The sequence below is a fragment of the Aptenodytes patagonicus genome, chromosome 9 (genome assembly GCF_965638725.1).
Source record: "Aptenodytes patagonicus chromosome 9, bAptPat1.pri.cur, whole genome shotgun sequence".
Taxonomy (NCBI): domain Eukaryota; kingdom Metazoa; phylum Chordata; class Aves; order Sphenisciformes; family Spheniscidae; genus Aptenodytes; species Aptenodytes patagonicus.
The window spans coordinates 11,680,756-11,706,989 of NC_134957.1; the positions used below are offsets into that span (position 1 = coordinate 11,680,756).

The 26,234-nt window shown below is 42.8% G+C and overlaps 1 protein-coding gene across 1 annotated transcript in view; it reads right to left on the reverse strand.

Moving 5' to 3' along the window:
* Positions 1–4,163: 4,163 nt before the first annotated feature.
* Positions 4,164–26,234, reverse strand: part of MSN (moesin) — a 45,167-nt gene continuing 23,096 nt past the window's right edge. Inside the window, exons 2-13 of the mRNA XM_076347130.1 lie at positions 21,159–21,242; positions 11,695–11,790; positions 10,937–11,211; positions 10,400–10,483; positions 9,900–10,046; positions 9,337–9,433; positions 8,114–8,277; positions 7,535–7,665; positions 6,696–6,856; positions 6,092–6,184; positions 5,423–5,656; positions 4,164–4,395 (exon numbers count right to left, since the gene is read on the reverse strand). Of these exons, the coding sequence (XP_076203245.1) occupies positions 4,231–4,395; positions 5,423–5,656; positions 6,092–6,184; positions 6,696–6,856; positions 7,535–7,665; positions 8,114–8,277; positions 9,337–9,433; positions 9,900–10,046; positions 10,400–10,483; positions 10,937–11,211; positions 11,695–11,790; positions 21,159–21,242 (1,731 nt within the window). The 3' untranslated portion in view covers positions 4,164–4,230. The remainder of the gene's footprint in view (positions 4,396–5,422; positions 5,657–6,091; positions 6,185–6,695; positions 6,857–7,534; positions 7,666–8,113; positions 8,278–9,336; positions 9,434–9,899; positions 10,047–10,399; positions 10,484–10,936; positions 11,212–11,694; positions 11,791–21,158; positions 21,243–26,234) is intronic.

Sequence of the window (26,234 nt, forward strand, 5' to 3'; positions counted from 1 at the left end):
CTAGCTGGAGAATTACTAAGCCTCTTAAGTCTCCACAGATACAGGCAAGGATATGCCATGAAAGCTAGGCCACTCATGCAGAAGAGTAATCTGGCTGCAAGCACAGAGTCGTCAGACTCCAGAAATTTAAGCACAAGCTGAAAGGTATTGTCCATTGAGAAGCAAGGGCAATAAAAGCAGCAAGAACCCCATTTGTGAGAGCGAACTCCCCGGGCCAGTGCAACCTTCACTTGAAGGCTGCAGTAGCATTGAAGCAGACATGCAATTCCTCCAGTGGTGTTCAGGTTTTTGGAATCCAGGAAGGACGGAAGGACGGAAGGAAAGAAGGATGGAAGGAAGGACGGAAGGAAGGACGGACGGAAGGAGAAAGACCCACCTATGGAAACTGGATCCATGCCAAGCCTGGTGGGGATTGCAGAAGTCTCCATTGCTCCACACTTCACATTTTGTTTATAGTCAAGTTCAGGTTTCTCCCCTAACACCAGATCTCTGAGCACTAACATGTTCTGATGAAATCTCTGCCTTATTCTGCAGTGCAGCAACCATGAGGCAGAAGTTCTGCAAAGCCCCTCTTCACAACCACATGGAAAGCAGCTACAAAGATCACACAGTTCATTAGTAGAAAGGTGGCAGTAGCCATGCTCTTCCATCATTGGACCCGGTCCTGAGACCTCAGGAAACACAGGTAGAGATAGCCATGGCAAGGTAGCCACAAAACAAATTGGGTCGAAATCCCCGGTACGGGATCAGGGCAGGACAGACCCAGCAGGATGTCGGGGGCAAGCAGCAGCATCAAGGCCCAGCCACCCTCTGCACGCTAACCTGCTCATGGATGCACATGGGCCTGGGCATGGCATGGCAGGTGCTCACCGGTGGCAAGTTCCAACAGCAGCTCCTCCTCCTCCATTTGACCAGTGCATTTCCAAGTTAAACACGATATAAATTTATACTCAGTGTCCCCACGAAGAAATGTAACTGGAACCAGTACTGGAATTCAGACAGCTTGGAGGGCTGCGGAGGGGGAAAAGGGATGTTACTCAAGCAGTTGCTTTTCAGGATGCAAATAAGATCTCCTTACTTGCAAGAGTGCTATAAGGCTGACCTCTCAGGAACCACATGGCAGACCTGTTCAGCTTGGAGACACAGCACTAGACTCAAAGCAAGCCTTAAGTAACCAGCCAGAGACCATCTGCTGAATTTCTCTGAACTTTATTGGCACTTCAGGAAGAACAGGGTATGGATTTTAACAACTCCTCCAAACAGGGAAAAAATGCCTTAATATCAAGAGATACCTCTGCAGATAAGCACATGGACCCATGAATTACTCCACAACCTTAAGGAATTGATGTTTTATTATAATCCAGTAAAAAGACTGGTCAAAACACCTCAACATAATTTACAGCAACAAAAAATAAAATAAGAAAAAAAACAAGCCAGGCAAACATTTGGTAAAGTACTTCCCTCCCCCCACCCCCAAGAGGAGTAGTTATCCAATTAAACTGGAACATGGAGAAGAACAATTCACTGTATTCTAACAAATAAAAAAAAAGTGTCTACAAATCTCACCGTAATACTGAAAGCTTCTTACATTAGTTTTCTTGCAAAATATCATTTCTTTACAATACAGTATACATTTCCAAGGGAAGGAGGACCATAAACATATCCTCCATCCTATGACTAATATTTTCTAATTGTGCATAGCTAGAAGTATTGAAATCAAATATCATTAGATACCACTGGAATATAATACTGGTTAAGAAGGCAGGGCTGAAACAACTACAAAGAGTTAGGTGGACTCACTGGCACAAGCCGTTCTATTCCTATATTGAACCATTTGGAATTAGAACGATTAAAAAACCCTATAAACAGAAGTCATGCCAGCATCGTAATACATGAGCTCAGCAGTGTTGTGTGACCCATCAAAGCAGAAAAGATTTACTGGTTTATTATTTGAACACATATTCCAGGCACCATACATCAGCTTGTTAGGAAATTGTTAAAATGTAATAAAGGCTTTTCTCCCCCCAAATGCATCAATAGTTGCCACGGACAGAGCAGAAGTGCTGAGAACCAGCTTTAAAGCACCAAAACAGAAGTGTAAAAGGTTGTTACCCCAGTAATGAGACTCACATAGAGCCAGCGCCAATAACCCTTCAGTATAGAAATACACAAATCAGTTCTGACATTTAACTGCAATCTTTCATTTGTGACTTTCGAAGTACTGAGGCATGTGTTTTTGGCCAACCAAAAGCTTACCATGTCATGTCCCCCCCAAGAGCATGCTATGTCCAGGGGAGAGAAGGGGGCTCCCACATGACTTACCTGGATGTTTAGAAGCAACACGCTAAGCTATGCTCCTAACAGAGGTTGGTTGGTATTTGTGTGGATCTCCACACAGACTTGTATTGCTTCCAAAAAATAAAACAAAACAGCACTGGTAAGGTTGTTTTCAGAAGCCCAAGGAATTCTTGGGGAAATACTGCAGTTTATTAACACTATCATGAACATTTCTTTTTGGCACAGTCCCCCTCTACCTTTCCCATAGAGCAGGGAGCTGAAAATGCTCTAGCATTCAGATGTTTTCTTTCTATCACCACTAGCAGTGATACCATACAAAAGGGGGAATCCACAAAACTGAGAAAGTCACAAGATTTAGGATCATGCTAGGCAAGAAAGGACAGGGCTATAGGGACAGGCTAATCCAAGGAGGGCAAAGCAAAGGAGACTCCATTGTAGGTGGAATCCATTTTTAAGAGGCCTCTTCTGAAGGTTAACATTTCCTTCTATGAAGGATCAAGGCAAAATCCAATTCAACCCTGAGCATACATGGCTGTTTCCTCCCCAGAAATGGCAGGAAGGATTCTGGGTAGCTACAGCATGGATAGCTTGGAAGACAGGAGGTGATGGGTATTACAACTGGTACAAATGGCTCTTGGGACCAGTCTCACAACCACTAGTGTCCCATTTCTAAGAGACAGAGACTTCTGTTCTCAAAGCTACAAAGGGGCAAAGCATCCTTCTGGGGAAGTAAAAGCACTTGAGCCAGGGATCTGGCAGAATGCTAGTGAGTATTAAGGCAGCAATTGGACAAATATCTCAGGATCCTCTCCCCTCAAATGCTGCTTGAAGCCAGGAAGATAGATGCAGTCTTGTACATGACCCAGATACAAGAGTAGTTTTTGATCCCCAGCTGCTGATCACTTTTTATGATTGCATCTAGCTTAAACTAAAGACATCTAAGCTATAGTAGATCTGTACACAGTCATAAGGCACCAATGACTATGTGCTAAAAAGGCCTCTTATGGAAAAACCTGAAATCCTATTCACATGACTAGAAATGTACTGGTTCAGCAAGGGAAAAAATACAGCTACAGGAATTTTTAGTCTTTTACATTTCTTCCTAGCCCTTTAGGTTTCCATTGGCAAACTCAAAAAGGAAGGCAGTGTTCTTTAGCTATCTCTGCCTCACTAGTTACATTCAAATCAGACAAATGACAGCGAACAAAGCCATTTACCAGAGACAAAACTTCTGGAAAGCGGGGAATTCAAGGCTTCAAACCACACTGCATCAGTGGAAATATTCCAAAGGCCTCCTCATGATTAGGAAATTCAAAGTTCCATCATTAAACAACAAAAGGTAACACCAGCAGGAACACCACAGAATCTATTTGGTCTGCTTATGTTTGAAGAACAAAAGCTTTGGTCTTTTAGAAAGAAAGTCCATATTCTACCTCCAACCCTTCTTCCTAAGCTCCAGCCTCCCCTTCTCAACTACATGATTCAGACCCTGTATTGAAGTCAGAAATTCAGACCCTGGCTACTAAGCTTAATACTGAAGCTTGCACAAGTTAGTAGGAAGGCACAGTGTCAAACTGTTAGCACTTTACGTAATTCAGTAAAAGTATTTGCTGGACTCCCCACCCAATGGGAGAGGACAGCAACACAGCCACTTCAGTAAGCAATACAAAACTAAATGCAGTGAGACTTTACCCAAAGCCAAACAATTTCAGATTTGCCCCAATACATGTTTGCTTTCCCAAGCCACCCCAGGAAGATGTAAATACTATTCTTTCTTCTGTTGCTTAACTCCAGCATTTGCCCAAAACTCGATAAATAAGACCATGGTCACTCTTCTGTAGTGGTTCCAGCATAGCACGATTACGAGTGAATGATGGGAGAGGATGGGAAAGAGGGGAAAAGAGAGTGCAGACAGCAGGTGGAGGGGAGAGTTTACATGGACTCAAACTCATCAATGCGCTGCTTGGTGTTGCCCTGCCGAATCTGACGGAGGGTCTTGTACTTGTCTCGGCCCAGACGCATGTTCTCAGCGTGGATCATATCATTGGCTGTCTTCTTGGTTTCATCCCGAGCATTTGCCAGCTCCGAGGAAAGAGCCTTCGGAGAAGGGGAAACAGATAGCAATGGGTTAGCACATGCCAGAGACTCAAAGCCGGACAAGGAGGTTCCTTGCTGATCCTCCTAAAGATTCAATATCCATGGAGACAGGAAACAGGTAAGTCCAAATGTTTACAGTTCTGGGCAACCTGCTCTAGCTGATCATGCTTGAGCAAGGAAGTGGGAATAGATGATCTTAAGAGGTCCCTTCCAACCTAAACAGTTCTGTGATTCTATGGAAGTTGTTAGTATTTTTCCCTAACATTTGAAGGCAGAAAACATCAGGCAGTCTGTAATTCTATTTATTTTTGTCTAGCACAGTAAGAAAGACTGTCTCCAATGTACTTCAGAAGAGTCAAGTGGAGGGATCCCTAAAGTCAACAGGAGCATCTTGCAGAATTCAAGCAATTACTAGCCTTCTACCACAAAAGAAGCTTGCTGTAGAAGATAAAGTGCACCTCTGTCACTCTGCCTGTGCATAACCACCACAGATGATGCAGAACAAGCAAAGCATGATGCAAGTCAGGCAACTAGCAGGCAGTGTAACAAAATGCTTGGAAAGACTCAACACCAGAACACCGGAGTTCCTTATGAGAACATGGTGCAGCACTGCTCCCTCCATGCTGAGCCCTAGTGGGCTGCTCTCAGGGTTTTGCAATGCAACCCAGTCAGACAAGGCAGTTACAGACAGCTGCTTGATAGGACTGGACCAAGTTCTCTGATTCATTGCAGCCAGGGCTATGAACAGCTGTCAGATGGCTGGCAAGACTCACACAAGCACACTACATCTGACAGATGCTGCTTTTTGGCACTGCTTGAAAATACTTCACTACTTCCAGTGAAATGGAAGTCAAGTGCCAGGAAACAAGATCTGCCTCTCTGCTCAATGGTTAAGCAGCTATCTGGCAAGATCATGATCACCCCTCTTTCCCCCAGCCTTTTTTTTTTTTTTTTTAAATACCAGCTGCAATAGAAAAGAATAGAAGCAGCACCCAGACACACACCCTCTCTGCTGCCAACTTCTTACCTTCAAGTGTTTCTGGACCCGTTCGTTCTTCTCTGCTTCAGTGGTGCGCTCCTCCTCACTGCGGTCCTTGATGGTGGCCTCTGATCGTAGCTCAGCACTGGCTTCTGCCGCGTTCTCATCCTGCTCATCGTCATGCTCATTCTCAGACTGCATGGGCTCAGTGACATGAGGGGTGCTCATGGCAGTCTTCAACTCCTCTTTGGTCTTTTCTAGGTCCTCCTGCACCATCTGTGCCTGCAGCAGGGCATGCCACAGTGAATTAGTCAATATAATCCTGAGTGCATGAGACTTCTTGCAGAAGTGCACAGAAGCACTACTCAGTGTTTATTGCAAGAAACCTTGCACCTCTTGCACACTGAAGTGGTATGTTCCAAAGCTACTCAGCCACAATCATTTGCAAAACTTCCTGCTGGCTAACACTTCAGAGATTTGAAGAATGGTTATAATTCATGGAAAATGAGCTATAGGCCTAATTAGTCAAAATATTTCTACATGGAGTTAGAATAAGGCACTCATTCCACGAAGAAAAGCAAAGCTGGGTGTTTACAATGGCCTCAAGCTTGCAGACACTCAGTCTAGCGTGGTATCTAGTGCAGTAGTTTAGGTCACAACACAGAATGAAGAGCAACTCCACAAAAAGTACTGCCATTTGCTCAGATTCCGCTTTACCTTCTGTTGCCACTCCTGGGCCTCACTCTCTTTCTTCTGCCTGGCCAGCTCCAGCTGTGTGATCCTAGCTGTAAGTTCTGCCATCTCAGCAGCCTGCAAAAGAAAGGCTTTTAAGGGGGACAAAACCAAAGTACTTGCTAAATGAAGCATTAGTCCAAAGTCCTGAATAAAAACAGTATCTCTAACATCTTTTTGGTAAGGAGAAAGCCTTCCTGTAAATTTCAGTCCCACCAATATCTCCATGATGCTAGGGAAAAGGAAGCCAAAAAAGTTTTGGGTTTTGTTGTGGTGTTTGGGTTTTTTTTTCCTTCTCCTCCAAACACAGCTACAGAACTCAATTCTTTGAATCCAAACCAGGGAAAGCAATTAGTGAGCTCTACGCTCTGTTCTCAGCATCACATACAAAAAAAGGCAAAAAGCACAACAATCCAGATCTACTGTACAAATACACTTGTATTTAGGTATAAGTCCATCTGCCTGAGGCTAAAAATTAAAGAACCAAACTATGTTTCCTCACTATATTCATAGCCTGGCTTGCTTCAAGAGCTTAGGTTGCCTATCCCATCACTGTTTTCCCTACCCAGTTTTCAGCTCACCCACTTACCAGCTGTTCCTGAGTCTTTTGTTGGTCATGAGACGCTTTCAATAGGGCCTCCTTTGCCTCTTCTGCTTCTCTACGTTCTTTAGCCAGTTTCTCTGCTTCCTCCTGAGCTCGTTTTCTCTCCTGTTCCAGCTCCATAGCTCTGCGGGTCTGTTCTTCCAGTTCTGAAAGAATAGGGGAGCACATTTGAAGAGAGATCAAGTAAAGAATGGCAGTAGAAGAGGAAGGTGCCCTTACACCTACGTTCTGTATGAGGATTTTCCTTCAGAGGGACAGGTAAAGGAAAGATGCAAGCAACTGTCCCCTTTCCTCTCCTTCACATACTAACTGGAGCTGGAAGACTAAGAGCCAGGCCTGTGCCAAGCCAACAGATTACTTGCCCGAGTGATTTGTGGGGAAGTACCCATCCCAAAATGACATCTTTAAAGGCAGAGAAGCATACAGCATTTTGCTTTGGAAACACCACACTGTAACACTGGCCAAGCAATTAGATAGTAATCACACCAGAGTACTGGCTGGTGTGACCCCTGCTACATTTTTTGACTCCTTCCTCTACAGATGTGCTGGGATAAAGCTTCCAGCCAGCACATGAACAACTGCAAGGTACTCTCGCTGCCAGTGAGGCATCTTGGCTGCCACCCATCTCTTTAATGCAAGTCCTATTTCAACAGCTGCATGTGGAGGGCTTGCATTCAGCTTCAGAAGGCTAAACCAGGGCCCTAACACCAGTTAGCACACAATACTGGAGAGCCAAATGGCTCAGAGATGCTCATAGCTTCACTATTTGAACCCTTCTCACTCAGACTATGCATCTAAGAAAATATTGGAACATTTCACATTACCTTGCTGAGCTTTCTTGGTTTGCTCCTCAATTTGCTTGAGTCTCTCCATTAGCTCCTCCTTCTCACGTTCAATCTTCTCCTTCTCCTTTTCTGCCAACTCCCTCTTCTTCTTCTCATTTTCCAGCAGGGCTCTGATGATGGGGAAGTTGTAATGCAATTTCAAATTAACAACTACTCAGATTGGAGCACTTCCTAGTGAAGCCATGAGCACACAAGAGATGTGCACTACAGCACTCAGCTGATGAGTTTTACTCCAGACATGCCCCTTTATAGAAGTGCAGAAAGAGCGAGCTCTGCTGGCATTCATCTCAATGGCAAGTTCATAAGGGAAATCTCCTTATACCAAGATCCGTATTAGTCCCGTCAAATAGACAGAGGAATCTTTAACTCTAAGAAAGTGATGGTGGGTCACATTTGTGATGAGTGCCATTTCCATCATCCCATTAGATCTACTGAAGCAGAAAGCAATCTGCTCTATTTTTGGCTCAAGCAGATTAAGGTGCTGCCTGCAATTTATCTAGCACATGATGCTATTGTGCAGTGATCGGCCACGTGCAGGTTACTCACAACCCTACCAACCTCTCCATCTGTTTCTGATGCTTCTCTTCCCGAGCCTGTGCTTTCATCTGCTGCACCTCAATGGTATCTGGTTTACGTCTGCGCATGTAGAGCTCATGGTTCCCCATGCAAAGTGCCAAGATTCGTTTGTTAATCCGTAACCGAGGGGCATAGAATACAAAGTCCTTGGGACAAGAAAAAGGCAGCATTAGACCTGTTCTTTCAGCATAAGAAGCCCCCTGTGTATGCAATACACTCCAAGACCCTAAGCTTTCTTAGAATTGCTAGCCAGCCTTTCTTAAGGGTGTTTAATTTATCAGTGGATAAATCTTTCAGGAATGAATTTCAACCTGACATACACACAGGGCAGAAGTGCCCAATTTGTTGTTACAGTGTGCTGGGTTTTATTGTAAAGCAACCCTAGCACATAGAGTACACAGCAATTTAGCTTCACTGTTTCATTACAAACACGATCAGGGGCTGGTTTACCAGGCACACTGAGACTATGACTTCTCCCACCTTTCTTCCCACTTAGTTATTTAACACAATAGTCCAGCCAGCCACACCAAGTGTAATGTTTTGTCTTATGCCAGAAAGGGTGTTAAACATTATGTCCAATGAATAAATAACTTCATTCTGTTAAAAAGAAGCGACAGCAGCACGGAAATGCTTCCAAGCAGCAATGCAACAAGAATGACCAGAAGAACAGAAGGTATCAGCTGACACAGGAAATTAATAAGCCTTAAAAGATAACCAATTATGTTCATTATAAATTTGCAAGTAAAAAACCCTCCCAGCATACCCTACAAAATAACCTGAAGCTTCAGGTTCAAGTAAGGTGAAAAACTGCAAAAGACCATCCCACACACTACTAAAGCCAACAGGCTGCAAAGGAAACATTCACAATTAACATAGGTGCCTCAGATCCCTAATTGTTTCATCGGAGAATCTGAACAGTCTTAGGAGAATCAGAAACCCTAAGCAAAGAGCTTCTCCCTGTCACTGGCTTTGAACAGCTTAAGGTTATACTGAATAAATTTCTTCCTTCCTAGCCAGAAACAAATCCCAACCATCACCTTACTGCCATTAGACCCATTCTGTGCATACTGCCTGGAACAGATCAGGTAGTAGAGCGCTGCTTAAGTCAGCATTGACATTATTGATGAAAAGATTGTGTGCAATTAAAAAAAAAAAATATCATTCAGCCAAGAAGCCGAAAGTTTAATTTGAATATTGCTTCTTACTGGTGCTTTCTTGTCAATAGGCTTGATAACAAATTTCTTGTCATTGAATGAGATATTTCTGATCTCACTCCAAGGGAATCCAATTTTCGGTGTTAGCCTGCAGAAAAATGGAAAGCAAAAGAAAATAAAAAAGCCCCCATTGAAAATCCTTGACTTACAATATAAAGCTCAAAATTTTACCAAATCTGCCCTCATATTTCAGTATTCTTACGTTGACTGGAATCAGCAAATAAAATTAGTCATGCAAATAAACTACAGATATAAAAGCAGGATTGAAAAACTGCCTTTTTTTTTTTTTAATGGAAAACAGAACTGGAGAACACATCTGTGGCAGGAAGACTAGGGATACAAGTAAAACTAGCTTGATAAGATTTGCCAATTTCTTTTATTTTTTGGTCCAAAGCAGCATGTTTTATGGATCATTCTGGCAGTATCAAAAACACAGCTAAGAATGATATAGAAATTGTAGAGTTTAAAGACTTGAATTCCAGAAAAGATTAATTTTGAGTACCTTTATAATGGAAAGGAGATGAAGGCAATGATGAGGAGAGGGGGTTTATTACCTGTCATTCTGCTCATAAATGTTGAGTCCAAGAGCATCTACACCTAGCCAGAGTTCAGAGCCCTTCTTGTTCTTAATGCTGAAGTAGTTCACACCATACATTTCCAGATCCTGTGCAATTTTCAGGTACTCCAAGACAGCATCTTCTCTGCAGCGTGCAAAAAGAAAGCAGATATTCCTTTTTGAGTCTATAAGCCATTAAAGTAAGAAGGTGCTGTCTTCCTACATGGACAGAGCAGCAACAAGCTGGCAAAGGTTCTAAGCATCACCCTAGTAGATAATAACAAACTCAGTAAAACAAAACTGAGTTTGCAAAGAACAGCCAGCTGATGTGGACTAGCAAGGGCAGAGGCATGTGAACCTAGTTACTCTGAGCAGAATAACTCGAAGAATGCTAACTCATGCTGAAGCAAGCCACAGATTTTTGTATGCATTCATACATTACACACTAGCATATATCACACTACTTTAAATACAGCAGTTTCACACTGCATCAGTTACCTAATCATTCCTCGATGTTCCTCATGCCACACCTGGATCCTCTCCTCCCACTGGTCTTTGTTAAGCTTGTGCTGCTCCAGAACTCTAGAAAGAGTACATGGGATGTTTGAGACCAGCCACTGCATTTATGCACACACAGTCACATCACTCTTGAATAACGCTTCCTTAAATACTCCACTGACATCAGTTTTCCCACAGAAACATTCCAGGAAATACAGTTTTATTATAAGGCTAGAGACACAGCGGTCAGTATTCAGACTTCTAACAAATGACAAGTTGTATTCAGTGGTGCTTCTCCTTGTAGCATTACGTTTTTTGGTTTTGGAGCTTCTTTCACTACTTCTGATTAGACTATTTTCAGTAGCAATAGAATGTTTAAGATTAAAGTGCTTAATTAGATGAATACTAATCCCAATCCTCAGCGCGGCACCAGGCTATATTTTATTCTGAACATTCCAATCAAGATACCCCCCACCCCCAAAAAAATCCCAAACCCTTTAAGGCAAAGAAGGTCTAAGACTACCCAGGTTCACTTACCTCTGTGGGAGCAGTTTGTCACTAGCAAGGTAGCCAGACTTGTGCACCTCTTTGTTGAAGTCTCCATATTTTGACTGGACGGCATAAGAAGCCAGAAGGACAGCTGTTTCTGGAGGGCAATAAATGTCATCATTCAGAATTGCCTCCTTCACTTGGAGGAAGAAAAGGCGCTGCGTGATGTCCTGGATCAGCTCTTCTGCCACATCCTCTGGGTAGAACTTGGCACGGAATTTGAAAAGCAGGGGGCTTTCTTTGCGTACATCCTGTGCTGTTACCTGGAACAGAGTTATCAGATTTTATAGCCTACATACCAAATGAAGGGGAGCAGGTTTACGAACAGGAAGACAAGCACGCATTAGAAAAAAATTCTCCTTTCCAATGCAGAAGTGAGTGGGCAGAAAAGCAGGGATTTTCAATTCCTTACTACTAAATACCTCATCACCTCTCCCTACAGGACTTATAACAAGCCGCTAGTTATGATCAGTGCTAGGTAAGCTACTTTCCAGGTTTCTCTCCAACCAAGATGCTCACATGAGCACCACATTAGTGTGTTACCGGGAAGGGTAACAGATGTGCCTGGATAACAAACAGGACTAGTTGCAGGAGGACCAGGTCAGGTACCAACTCACTAATCTTGCAGTACTTCAGGTGTGTGGACAGGCAAGAACAGATCCCTGACAGAAGTATGGAGACTGAATTTACCCCTGCCCTCCAAGAGAAGGGAACCCAGGACAAGTGAAAGCTTGGAGCAAACATACCTTTTTGTTCAATTTCAGCCATGTTGAGAAGCCCTTGGTGTCCTGATACTGAAGTCCAAAAAACCAGACCTCTCTTAGACCAATTGTCTTGACGACCTGGAAGAAAGATGATTAGCAAGAGCCCCAGCCAGATGGGCTGATCTCACTGGTGGCAGAGAACATGTTAGAGGTAAGTTCAGATGAACATGAAGACACCCACTGCCCTAGCCTCCTGCCTCCCCTGCTATGGTGCACATACATAATGACAGGGCATCTGAGGGGTCTTGAGTGGGCGATGTATTGTATTCTTCCCTCTCCCGTATCTCTTTAAGGCTTGTTGCTATTTATAAACAACAGCTGGGACACTATTTTCTTCAGCTACTTACAAGCCAACATGCATGGCCAAAATACAATGCAACAGGTCTGACAGGTGTAATAGCTGCCAGGAATCAACAACACAGCTCCATTTTCAGGTAGACCCCTCACTTATCACGCAAATGTACTACTCCTGGGCAAGCCATGAATCACCCCGCTACGTTGTGTCCTACTAGGCTGTGCTATTTTAAGATTTGTATTCTATTCCACCAATAGCTGTGGAGCGGCCTTTCATGCAGCTCTTTAATGAGTGGCACCATTAAGAGGTACTACAGTGGGTAAATTGATATGCTATCCCTTGTGCCAGGACAAAGAGCCACCACAGAAGTTAGCTACACTGCTATGTAAGCTCTCTCCTTAGTCATTTCCCTAGCACACCATGGGTGCTATGTAAATAAGAGTTAAGAAGGCTTTACAGACATACTGTAACAAGAGACAAGAGCCTCATGGGGGGGTAAGACTACTGCAATATAATGCTACTGCTGGTAAAAAGGAGGGGGGAAGTTTCTTGGTAAAGCCTGTTCACTAGCACGAGGCCACAGCTTTGTGCCCTGGCAAGTCTGGGACATGCCACAGGGTGCAGCAAGTCTAGAAACTGAAGTTCCCCCACATCTCCCCTGAACCCCCAGGAGTTGTTCTCATACCGGCAAACAAGGCACTTACCTGTCACCCCCATTACTAGACAAGGAAAGGGGAGGGAGAAGATACTTGCCTTTAGGTTGACACTGAACCTAAAGTACGACACCGTAAGCTGCTTTTATACACCACCCACCCCTCAGGCTTGCTCACAGCTCCCCTCCTTCAGAGGGACTCAATAACTGGACAGCAGGGGATGAGCCTCACCCTGAGGAAACCAGCTGCCTGATCATTTTGTCCCCCCTGCCAGGTAAGTTGAGGTAATTTTGTACTGCCTTGTCCCACGTTTTATGATTTCTCCCTAAATGCCTACTTCCTTTTAAATTACTTCCTTGTTGAACCCTAAGGATGCACTCTGTTCCCTTCTGATTTGGTCTCTAATTTTGGCAAGATACAACACCAAAGATGTAGGTTCCCTGCAAACACATTACTAGTTAAGATTCTTTAGGGCTTGGATCAGACATTTCTTCTGGCCTTACAAAAGCAGCATTAGGGCCCTAGTACCTTTCAGGCCAAAAAACCAAAAGGAGCTTTCAGCAGAGGCATGCTATTAGTAGCACACACAGAGACAAAACCTACACAAGGTCATGAAGTCTATATACATCATCCCACTGGAGTCCGTGAAATTATTCAGCCTGTCCTTACTTGAATACGAACTGGAGAGCAGGCCTAAAGCCCCTGTAAACGCAGGGAAACGTGGGGCAGATAAGCTTTCACTTGTGCATATCACATAGTAGGATGCACACAGCTAAGGAGACTTTTGGAGAAGAATCAGAGTTTGCTGTATACATTGAAAGCACGTGGTACAAGGAGAAGGCGGCAGGCTGTCCTAGAGCCTAAGGAAAGCTCTGTTCTCGGCAGCATTAACATTTGAATGGGATGGAAGCTCCCCTCCCCTACTGCATGTGTCTGCTTGCCTCACTTCCATTTGTCAGCAGCTTATGCCTGGGAATTCAACAAGCTGGACTGCCAGCAAGGAACTGAAAGGCATCACACTGAGGCCCTGCACAAAAGGACTTTTATTCTACAGCAGAAGTCTGCACAGCAATAACAGACAACAACAGACTGGACAGAGGAGAGGGGGAGACAGCACAGCACACAACATCACATCCCCAAGCTGTTACTGAATCAAGTGGAGGGTGCAGGGGCGAGGGGAAAAGACAGTCCTCCTCCCTCCTTCCTACCTCAGCTTTAGCAGGTTGTTTAGTTCCATTTAGCAAGGGAAAAAGCAAGAAGAAACAGCTTTCTACAGCTGCAAGGAGTCTGGCTGGCAGTTAGCAGCTCAGTTATGTCTGAGGGTGTACAGCATTCAGAGCCCTGATGAACTGAGATGTGAGATGTTCCAAAAAGTAAACAGTTACTGGCAGTGGCTGAGGATGGATAAGGGCAGGAGAGTAGAGTACTGTTTTAACACAGACCACTATACTTAAATACCTAAAGTTTACACTCTCGGCTGGAGAGTGACATCTTTTCTTCATGCCAGGGAGAACTTTAAGTCAGTCCCTGGGTCTTGTTTAGCCTGCAGTACAAGGCTTAGTCTACAACTGGCAACAGATTACAGGCAGCCTTAAAATCCAGCTGTCCCACAGTACCTCAACCAGCCATGACAAAGCTCTTCATCAAGTACTGTTAGCTTACAATTCCACTTAGTAAGCAATACTGCCTCAGGGGAAAAGGTGCATTTCTAGCCACTCTCACTTCACCTTCTGCAGACAGTCTAAGCACACAGCAGTACAGTTTTTTTTTTTTTACTTATGTTCAGAGAAGAAACACAAGGTCTTCCAGGTAACCTTTTCTCTCACTTCTCCTTACTCCACATTTTCCAAGTCTGCGTGACTCCTGTCCTTCCCCTCAGCACTCACCCATCTCCCTCCGAACTATGTTCTTGACTTTGAGTGCTGCCCTACAGCACAAGGAGAGCCATAAGCAGCCTCTTAAATGTAGATTTTAGCGTCAAGATGATGATTGAAGATTGCCCTCATTCTCAGCCCAAGAAATACACCACCACACTGGCAAACACATGGGCAAGACCAAAGCATGCAAACAGAGGAGAACACATTCCACTCAGACTAAGTTCTGCGTCAAAGGCCAAAGCATCCCAGGCTATACCATAGCACAAATCTGTCTTGAATCTCACCTGCTGTCCTAGTTAAAGATGAAGTGGGCCTCTCTCCCTTTCTATGACAGGCACGTCAAGTACTTCTGAGAAAACTGCTAGCAATCCTTATTGCTGGAGGAGCTCTGAACTGGTACCACACCCGCGGCTTCATATGCCATAGTCAAAAACAACTTAGGGTGCCTGGAAGACCATGTTCTAACTTAACACCCAAGATGGGCTCCATCTACAGCCATAAGTATTCAACTGTTCCCTTTCCATTTGGCTGATGGATATATTTCTAACTTTCCCTTTCAAAGTGCTAAAATGCCAAAGTGCTAAATGACAGGATCTTCTTTGAGTTTTTAAGCTTATTACAGTTTGCCATTGACCACCTTAGCAACAAGCAGTCCATTTTTGGTTGGACTACTGCTTTTATAAAAGCCAATAAGTTTCCACATGTTCCTGTGAAATTTGAGACACATTTCCATACCACTCAACCACAAGCCTTCATTACACAAACAGGAGTTCTGGGGTTTGCTGGAGGAACTGGCCAATGTCCCAAGACTTGCTGCCTTCTACCATGAAACTGCCATAGTAAGTTTTTGGTTCAGTGCTTTCATCTACTGAATCAAGCACTCCAGACCAGTTTCCTATGTATTTAAACACTACTAGGTAGGACCTTTCCAAGGCTAAAGGCTTCTCTACAGTCTCCTTCCTCACAAAGCTTAGTTTACAGGCCATGAGAGACCAGCCACTTTTATTCCAAACACAGCTCAACTCAGCTGGAGTTACTCAAAAGTCGAGAGGAATTTGGTCAGCCTGTGTCATAAGCTTTAGCAACCATGAAAGAAGAGACTGACAAACTGGTACTCTACAAAACCATCAAACTCACTGCAGCAAATAAGCACACCAGGGCAGGGCACATGAACTCAGAATCCTAGGAGCTCTGGCTCTTAGTGAAATCTGTAGGATCCTTAAGAATAAAAAAGAAAAAATAAAGATACCCCCACACTCCACTACTTATTAGGCTCAATGCTGAACATAAAATACAGCATCAGTGACTAGGTTTAGTGTGAGCAGAGAGATGCTTATTGTTACAATTTTAACCCATAGCTGAGTGCACTTATCTTACAAGCTTAGTTTTGACCCCAGAAGTTCATGAAACTGAGGAAAAGCCTCCTAGGAAGGTTAACCACATGCTTTCAAAGTCTGAGGTGACAGATATTAAAGTTTTTCTAACGTCACATTTCTCCTTAACCTGTGACTTGGCTTCGTGGCTCTTAATTGTACAGAGATCACCTATAATGAGATTGGGTGCTTTTGGTTACTCTAAAGGCTTATTCTGGTGTGGCATGCTGAAGCCACCACCTCCTGGACTTTGCAATGTCCAAAAGCTAGCATTGGAAGGACTGAAGTTTACATGGTCAGCTACAGGCTCAGAGAGCACTAAGCACATTACTGAGAAGCAAATCTGTTCTGAAGTTGGAGAAAGAGTTCATTTTAGGTTGGGGAAGGAAGTACTGACTGAACAGTTTAGTAACCACAACTCATTGTTAAAAAGACCCTGATGTAAGGCCTACCAAATGAGTAGAGATCCCCACCCACTGACTGCATTCACCACCCAGCTGACCTAGCATAGCAGACAGCTAAGACTCCTCTTCCAGAGACTAGAAGGAATAAGGGCTCTGAAGGGGAATGAAAGAACAAGGCACCAGCAGGATCCAAGGTCAGAAGTGATCAGAAACAAAGCATTTGAGAAACTGCCTCATACAGCACGTGGGGGACATGGAAGAAGGGATTATGTTCTCATACCGCAGAAGTCAAACTAGTTGAGGATTTTGTGACTAGTCTGTATGCAGGCTGCCTGAGAAGCCTGTAAGATGCAGTGTCCACTAAACCAGGGCATTTCTATGAAAACTTACCAGCCAGCCAGATGTGGAGCGCTTAGACAAGCGAGTTAGCACTTAGGCAACCTCTCTCCCTATCCAAGATATAGGCTAGCCTCCCTCGCCCCCCCAGCAGGCCAAAATCTCACTGATTCAAGCTAGAATCAATTTACCCAAAAAAAGGAAGTTTGAGAGGAAAAGAGATTGAAGGGACACAACGTCAAAGCTATCCACAGCAACAAGTAGCTAAGCAGTTTTACCAGAAAAATGGTTAATCTTTCACGTGTAGGAGATATACAAAGCAAAGCAATGCTTTGTTTTACACACTAGTCTCCAGTCCAACTGCACTTCAGTCTGATATGGCAAAGGGTCAAAGAAGGAAAACAAGCAGCTATCACCGTTGCAGTGCCTGTGCCCTGCATCCCCAGGAAAGCAGTATTTTGAGGCACCTGTGAAGTAATCAGGCTTGTGGGATAAGCAGCACCCCAACAGGCATAGCCCATCCTCAAGCTCTTCTTTTAATCCATAACTAGTAGCTGAGGAATGGGAGCAGAGTTAATGTTTTTGCTAGTGAGTCAGTAAGCGCTGGAGTTCAGCAGCTAATGCTAAGAGGTACATAAGCAAAGAGGTACATAAGCAAAGATGCGGAAGACAGACAGTACAATCCTCCTGTCTCAATTAATCCAGGTTTTGTCCGTGCACACAAGCTTAAGCTATTTAAGCTAAAGCTGTACAGTTACAAGCCTAGGGGATGGGGTGTTATAGGAAGATCTCTTGTATAAAATCATGATGCTACTACACCGTATATCAGCTCAATGATATTTCTACAGACAGCTACTTTGGGGCAGAAGATGATTTCCAACGAAGCAGTGAAGCATCTGCATTCTATCACTACAAAAATTCACTTTGCAATTTAACCAAGCAGTAAAGAGGGAGACAAGATCATTTCTACCTCAAGCCCATTCACCTTTTATTACTATGGAACTTTAGACTCAAATTGTTCCTCCTCATGAAGCTACTACCTAGATACAAGCTTTCCAAAAGTCTTCTGAATCCTATTCAGAGTAGGTCAGAATTATATGTGGCATAATGAATGTATTTATCTACCTTTAAAACACAACAGGTGGAAACAAATACTGCCTAAATGTTACTGAACAAAGCCAGCAGCATGCACTGAGGTAGCTGTGCAGCTAGAAACTTTGGTAATGCTTAACAGCTTCCTTTTTGAGCTGTCAGTTCTGAGTTAAGCAAAGTGGAAGGGCACTCTAGGGCAAAAACATGCAGGGTATCTTAAAATTTTTTCTGTGAAAGAGTCAAAAGTCAGGTTTCACACCAGAAGGTCAATGTGCTGCAACAGCAAAACCGTAAGTTTGCTTTGTAGAGGAACTCTCCCTTCCCTCAAAAAAGCGTTGATGAAAGCAGCTCCTTTTTCAGAACCAGCATTATGCAGAAAATACTAGATTAGCAATTCCAGGAGCACAACATAGTTTAAGGGAGCTAGAAAGTGAACAGCCATAACTTTGTTCTTATACACCCCATCATGGGACCCAAGACCACCTCAGGACAGAAACTGAGATGGAGTGAACAGATTATCAGTCAGACAGCAGTCACTGCTTAGTCCCTGTTACCAGTGTCAGCAGGGAGAATGGCTTCAGACTATCCCTTTACAGGAATTAATCCACACAAACAGCTCAGCCATTTGAAACATACTGGATATATGCCAGCTGACAATATATTCAAAGCCCCATCCCCATACAAAGGGAGCAAGTTTAGTATTTACTGTCAGCTCACTAGAGGCTCTCATATTTTGGTTTGGTATTCAGTTACTACTTTATGCAAAGATCAATAATCTGTTTTAGCATGTCCATATACAAGAAGTACTTGCTTCCCTTTATGTGCAAGTCTGACTATGAAGTCTCTTTTGCAATAGGAAAGAGCCTTGAATTTTCCATCAAAAAAAAAAAAAAAAAAAGAGATGGACAGACAACAGTCTGTTGTGTATCTGCATTCAGAGACCAAGATGAAACGTTTCCCATTGTGGCAGGAGCTGAACAGCTACCTCCTTCGCAATTAGTTTCCTTAATTGTAAAGGGCCAATGATTAGACTGCAGGGCAGCAACAGAAGCTGGGATTAGGCTCCTCAACCACTCACATAGTAGTAGTCTCCAAAACTCCTTATTCATGCTAGAGGTGGAAGACTTTCGACATCCCCACATCTACTGCCAACTCCCTACCTTACTGCTCACAACGTTCAAGCCCTGGCAGAGGGTTAGTCTTTCTACCACCACAGTGATGGTGGTACCACACTAACACCACCTAGCACTGTTGTGCTAGGTCTTTGACTAATCATTTAGTCAAAGCCTGGACATCTGCCACTGGTGAGGCTCTAGGATATTCATTTCAGTACCAGCCCTATCAGGAACCAACACCACTACCCCCACAAGGAAATCTTGTGTGCTAGGCAGTAGAAAACAGTTTAATTCTTATTCCAGCGAGTGTGATATATGGACAGTATAAAAAGATGATGTCCACCAGACCTTTTAGAAATAGCAAATGTTTAACAGCCACCTTCAGACACTTTTTTCCCCGCTGTATTTCCTCTTCCAACTCCACCTACAATCCAATTTAGCTGAAGTAAACACTGCCTCATTTACATTAGCAACTTAGAAACTTAGTTCTGCAACAGCATTTGTTTTCCCCCTTTGCAAAGTGTTTACTATGGAAAAAAAGAAACCAAAACAAAACTTCTGTTTAGACAGGTGCTGTGTGAAACACTGTAGTGAGGAGAAAGTGCAGCTGTTCCAGAACATGACACAAAGGAGTGACATCAATTACTAAGACATGAAGAGTTCCCATACTGGAAACGTGATCAGATGCTTCTCAGACAGAGACAAGCTGCTGAAGCCCAAGTCTGCCACCACAATGTCAGTTTGCAGCAAAAGCTGCAGATGGTCTAGAGCTGACTGTAAAAATCGTGTGCAGATTAAAAATACTACTGACTTCAGTAGTATCACTTCTTAGCACCTGGTGCTTTGCTTAGATAATGTCAGAAACTGAAAAAAAAATCATGGGAAGCATCCACGTGAAGAACATCCCCTCCAAAAAAACAGTTCACCTTTTGATGAACTTGGGCGTATGCCACCTCAGCTTCACTGGCATATGCTTCTATGAACTAACTGTGGTGGAGTTCCATGTTGCACACGTGGATTCTGGACAGAATCCAGCTCTCACTTCTACCAAAAACTGTCAGATTTGAGACCACGCAGGGGTAAAATATGTAGGAGCTACTATGTAGTAACACACAGACAGCTGAGCACTGCACTGCAACTCAGAACCTTCCTGAAAGCCCTTCTGCTTTTCCTATTACGAAAGGATGCTCTTTTACTAAAGCCTAGGATCTCACTCTATTCCCTCCATTTCAGGGCTGGGCTGCAAAGAGCAATATAATGTCTAGTGTTGAATCATCCAGCTAAGTATGAGAGAGAGTAGTAGTTTGTGGTTAAACATCTAAAAAAAATTTTAAATTAGGTTTGCTGGCCCCAAATGAAATAGCTGACTTCTATGGGTGGGTCAGCCCTTAAGTTTTTCTTCATTAAGATAGGTACTATGTAGAGCTGGCCCCAGAACGCTTAGCACTACTGAACCACACCCATATCTGACATATCTGGTCTGGCAGTTTCTTCATCTTGTCATTAATCCAAGATTCATTTTACTTTTCTTTAAGCTATGAACTTACTGTTCAGATTTTCCTCCAAGCAGCAAATCCACGGCCTTCAGGATTACAGCAGAGAAACATAGTGGAGCCTGTCAAAGTTTTAACCGCTGCAATTGATAATGTCTGTCTTCAGCTGCTCCAACTTTGGGCTGCACATGCCTCCCTGCTTCTGCATGCCTCCCTGCTTCTGTCTGGACCAAAGTAGAAGGAAATTTGCCTAGCCAGTGAATGCAGAAGGCGGCTGAAGCACCCAGATGAAGACAGCCCAATACAGTACAGTACATAACTTCTCTTAAGATTTCCCCTCAGGGCCTGATGGGAGTATAGAGTATCACTTCACCTGCACTTAAGGGTTGCAGCAACATTTGAAACCCAGCTAAGCCTCTCCTGCTTTAGAGACCAACTACTCTTTGAAATCAATTACACAATGCTTCCAAGTAAGCCAACAAAAGATAGCTTACTAGCTCCCTCATAAGACTTATCTTATGAATTATGACTGCAGACATCTACTGCTTTCCAATTATTATTATTATTATTATGAGCTATAGCACTAATTCAGTTCATTAGAGGCAAGAATAGCTCCTAACACATTCTTGGAAATAAAAAAATGCAGTAGTTTTGAAAAAAATGTATAATTTCTTACTATGCTGAGTTCTCTTGAAGTTATTATACACACTGTCACTTAATCTCTGAAGTCCTTTGGAAATTGTTTGCTGTTGCCTTAATAGAATCACAACATCTGTATCAACTGTAGATCTGCAGCTCCATCACTTACCTGATCAAAGAGTTGCTTCCCTGTAGTGTTGGGCTGGATGGCAAACTCCAGCTCAGCATCCATGGTGGTAACACGCACACTAATCTGGAAGACAAAAAATGAATCATCACAACACATGCTTTAAGTGACACTACCCAATAATGAAAACGAACATCTGCCTACAGCCAGGGACCAGCTGCCAAGCCTCCAGGAACTTCACTGCCAGTGGTTACAAAATCACCTGCCCTGCCAGCAGAGTGCTCCCAGTTCCCCTGTAGAATATAAAACTTTCCTGTTTCACAGTGTAAGAGTTTACCCTCTCTGTTCCTACTAATATTCTCATCTATATACTGACACATGTGAGAGCCATTTGCAGCTTATGAAGTTGAATTTCTAGTGTAGAACATTCTGGTGTCTTTCACAAAAGCAGAGATGTTCCAAACCTCGGTACGCACAACCAGACATCCAACCCTTGCATTTGAAGAATGAATATCAAGGAAGTCCCTGGAAGCATTAACAGCTCAGCCTGCTACAGAAGACTAGTCAATACTAACAATACCATTCCAGTTTCCATGGGTATTTGGAGAAATTATAAGGCACAATTCCTGATATGCTCCAAGGGCTGTGGGTACAAAGCAGCCAGAACACAAGGATGATCTCATGTGCTAAGGCAAAAAGGATGCATGCTGAACTAACTTACGTACTACTACGTGCAGACCCTTCACAAAGCAGTAGAAGTATCTCTATATAGTTGCTTACTGCTTTCCAATTCTTTCAGGGAAGTGAAAATCTCTGAACACTGAAGAAATGGTTTAGGTGTAATTTAATATTGCAGTAAAGATTTCATTAGCCTTAGACGTAAGATGATCATGAATCATCTTCCAGAAGAAACATTATTTGACACACTCTATCTTGAGAGGAAAGTCTCACCATCACATTTCCACCTGTGAAATGAAAGTGGCAAGGGATTGCAGTAAGGGAGTTTGCAGTTTCATCCCACAGAAGCAGGAAGACATCTGTACATCTTTCACCAACAGTTCTCATGAAGCAAGTTAAACAGCAGAGGCATTTCACCTCAAACATTAGTGTAAAACATAGCCAATTCCATCCATAACTCCTGATCATTACTGGAAAACATCATGCAGATTCTTAGGGGTAGACAGGAATACTCCTGCCTGAATGCAGATGCCTTAACTTTTGACCAGGCAAAAGTAAGGCCTGCAAGTACACCAAGCTGAGAATTCATTTCTATTTGCATATCTATGAAAAAGGTAAAGATATTTCATAATTTATGAACACAAGGTGCAGATATTTTAGATCAAGCTGTTTTAATGCTTTTCCATCAAAGCAAAGGTTCAAAACTTGAAGTTGTACAGACGAGAGACTCACAGTGCACCAAACCCCAGCATACAGGCCTTGCATTCATAGTTCTCATTCTTACCAACAGCCATTTACCCCACATCAACAAATCCTGATTTATGTGCTCTTATGTGAAATCAATCCTTCTTAGCACACTCCACCAGCCTTCCAGGGGTGAGGGGAATTATGCTGTGAACAGTTTCAGTAAGAATAACTCAAACTCACATTTAGATTATAAGCTAACCACATGACACTAGAGACCAAAAAAGTTAGAGTAAGCAGAGAAATATTCAAGGAACCACCCAATACTGATACGATCACAGCCAGTTCTGATCCCTGTATTTCTACTGAGTACATGGACAGATTTCACATCTTGTTTACTAAGAAAGCAGCAGCAGACTGCAGGAGAGCTACAACTAGGGGTTTTCTTTTCCCATAAGCAAGAAGCATTCTGCTAGTTAAGTCCAAGTCAAGTGTCGAAAGAGACCACTACCTCCAAATACATTTTGAAGTTTCCCAAAAAGCCTACTTGAGCCTAGGCACACCACTATTTTGTACTTGATAACCCCTCGTGATGAACCTAAAGGCTTTCTTGTTTTAAGTTTAGCTAAAAATTTAAGCATATTCTGTAAAAGGTTAAAGGTAGGCTTAGCACAGCAAAGCTGAAGTCAAGAAGAGTTGCAGTTCTAATTGTTGCATACATAAGGAATGCTATTTAGACATTATTGGAGCAAAGATATCATGAACAAGCAGACCAGGAGTAAGTTGGCTTTTAAACACTCTGAACCTTCTGACACAATGAAGTCAAACTGAGGAAAAACCATCCCATAGAAGTAGCAAGGAAAGAGCAAATGAACTAAACTCATCAGCAATCAACCTTCGTTTAAAATTAGCAGCTTTCAATAGCATGCAGTTGCCTTAAGTTCTCTTGCTATACCTTCCCAAAATTATTCTCCTCAGATCCTATATGTTGACAATTGGCTAATTTCACAGTGCTTTGGTGAACGAAGAATCCAGTCACTTGCTAGAAGGGCTGAATGCTCCCCAAAACAGCTTTGCTACTTATACTTGGAAAGCAGTCTCTTCTACCAGAAAGAGTGCAGGCTTGTAAGTCTGACTTGCCCAGCACACCTACCAGCGAGAGCAAAGATGTCCATAAGCCACGACTCAGTATAGAAGGGGTTACATTAAATGAGCCATTGAGCAACAGGTTGCTTTTTGTTAGTTTAAAACTCTTTCCCTTTCACCTAAAACACTAGCATATCAGCTACCATGAAAGAAAAATAGTCTTTTTGGTCCACTGTTTATGGATAAAACACAGTAGCTACTCTTAACTGATATCATCTGCATAGGTGATTGAACGCTGAAGTATCTGAGCACAGAGGAAGCACCAGAAAACAGAACTGAAAACATTTGTGGCAGCTCTTTGCAACCTGTGCTCAAATAGCTTTTAAGCTATTTGGAGCAAATCAGACCTTAAAATTTAAAATAAAGCTGCTTCAGTAAGTATCCTCATAATTCATGCAGAATACTTATTTGTAAGACTCACATCTTTGTTAGCACAGTAAAATAAGGTCCCATGCTGGAACCAGCAAAATTCCCTCATTGTCACTCAAATGCACTTAAGCTATCTGACCAGTTATCATCCTTCAACTAGTACATTGAATAGGAAGAGATATACTTTTTTCCCCTAGCAGGGCCCCCTGTGCTCAACATGAGTAGCAACCTAAGGTTTAGAAGCAGCAAAGTGTTGAACCGGGTCTGCACTTGCAACTTCAGCCTATGCTATTTTAGAAGACAGCATGAGCTAAGATACCACAGGAAACAGGCTTGTGCTTTAGAGAACCACACCCTGGTAATGCTAGCTTCCCTGATCTGAACAAAGTTTTAACACATTCAATAGCATACTGCTGTTAACTGTCAGCAGACTGAGCTGGGGAAAGCATGTCCTGGGCTGTACCAGTGACATTTTAACCACTAGTTTCGTAGTAATTTAATACTTGGCTGAAAAGTTAGTTTGCTGTAAAATTGAGCTTTAAGCAGCCTCTTGGGTGTGGAAACAACATACAAATAATTTTTTCCCATATGTTACCAAGCCCGGGTTTTTTTGAGCCAGTTGTTGTGAACTGGAAAAACAGAGTGAGGTTGCTACTATTTCAGGTGGTGGGAGGCACTGCTTTCTATTCCCAGTTAGCAGATAAGAGGCCTGACAATACTGCAAAGCAGATGCAGCTTTACCAAGTGTTTTGTTTCATTTCAAGAGCCTGCATACTGGGACAGAAATACAAATCAGTTCTCCTAGCATGTAAAAAGGCTGAAAAACCAAGCACCAAGGGGGCTTCGTTCTGAAAGATACCCAGGGGCCACCTCATTATTGGCAAGTCAGTTTCACTGATCTTAATGGTGCTCTGCCTGCAGCTCAGACAAACTACAAGAGATCTACGGACTGCTATAATCTCTACCTGACAAGTAAGTGCCAGGCACTGCATGCTTACCTTCATCCTCCTCATTCAAAGTCCTACTTTTAGTAAAACCACTCTACTGAGGCATTCACAGCCAAGTACTGCCCAACACAGATGTTACACAAGGGTTACACAACAAAAGTGCTATACCAGAAGAAAGCCAGCATGATCCAGTCCCATCATAATTTAGACTTTTTTGCCTTGTCCCTTGAGAATTACCCTGCCAAAGCACTTTTAAACCATTTATCTAGTTTACCATCAATGCTTATTCTAAGAAAAGCCTCAAGATTCATTAGCATTAAGCTTTTATACTTTGTATTTCTAAACCATCTAATGAGGTTTACCTAGGTTTGAGGGCTGGCATAACCATCAGCATGCTTACCGTTTGGGTTGCAAACAGAATAAATGCTCCTCAATAAGAGAACCAACTTGGACTGCTGAGCATATACAAATCTAGCTCTGTCAGTCCAGACAGCCAAGGTGCACACTGCTGAGAGGTAAGGAGCACAAGTAAATACAGTGAGAAAAAGACACTGCCCACCAGCGATCAGATCACAAGGTCCATGGTGGCAGCACTCATTGCCAAGTACACTACACCTCTTTTCCAAAATTTATTGTTAGTAAGCTTTTGTCTTAAACTTTCAACACTCAGGAGGTGTTTTTAGAGGACTTACTGGATTTCATCATCAACAGATTTACCAAAAATACTATCCTAACACAGTAATTTATACTCAAATTCTATTTAAAGTCACTGAAATTTTCATCATAGCATTTATAATGCACTCACTGCTGCATCCAAGTGTCTGCAACCCTCTAGAGTCTGCTTAGATCTTAAACAAGCAGAAGTTTTACCCTAGTAGGTGGCCTCTAAATAGCCTTCTTTAGTCTTTCCATCATTATTTAATATAATATTTTGCATACAAACAGCTAGCAACATTATATGAAAAGTTTACAGAGGAGGCCACCTTGCATATTACAAGAAAATTCAAGTATCACATTTGAACAGGCAAATTTACACTCACCAAGCTAAAAAAATACTCAAGAAAAAAAGCTCATATTTAACTGATTCATTTCATAACAGCTACAGGAAAGAGCTAGAAACCTAGCAACTCTTCCTCTTCTCTATTTGAGGAATTACCATTGTTCTACCAGTCTAAGCACAGCTAAAGATTGCCACTACCAGAGCATATTAAAGAGCTTCCTGCTGCTAAGGACAGTGTTGTGGTGAAGGCAAGACCTCCTGCACAGACACAACTTCTTGCATGGAAGAGACGCT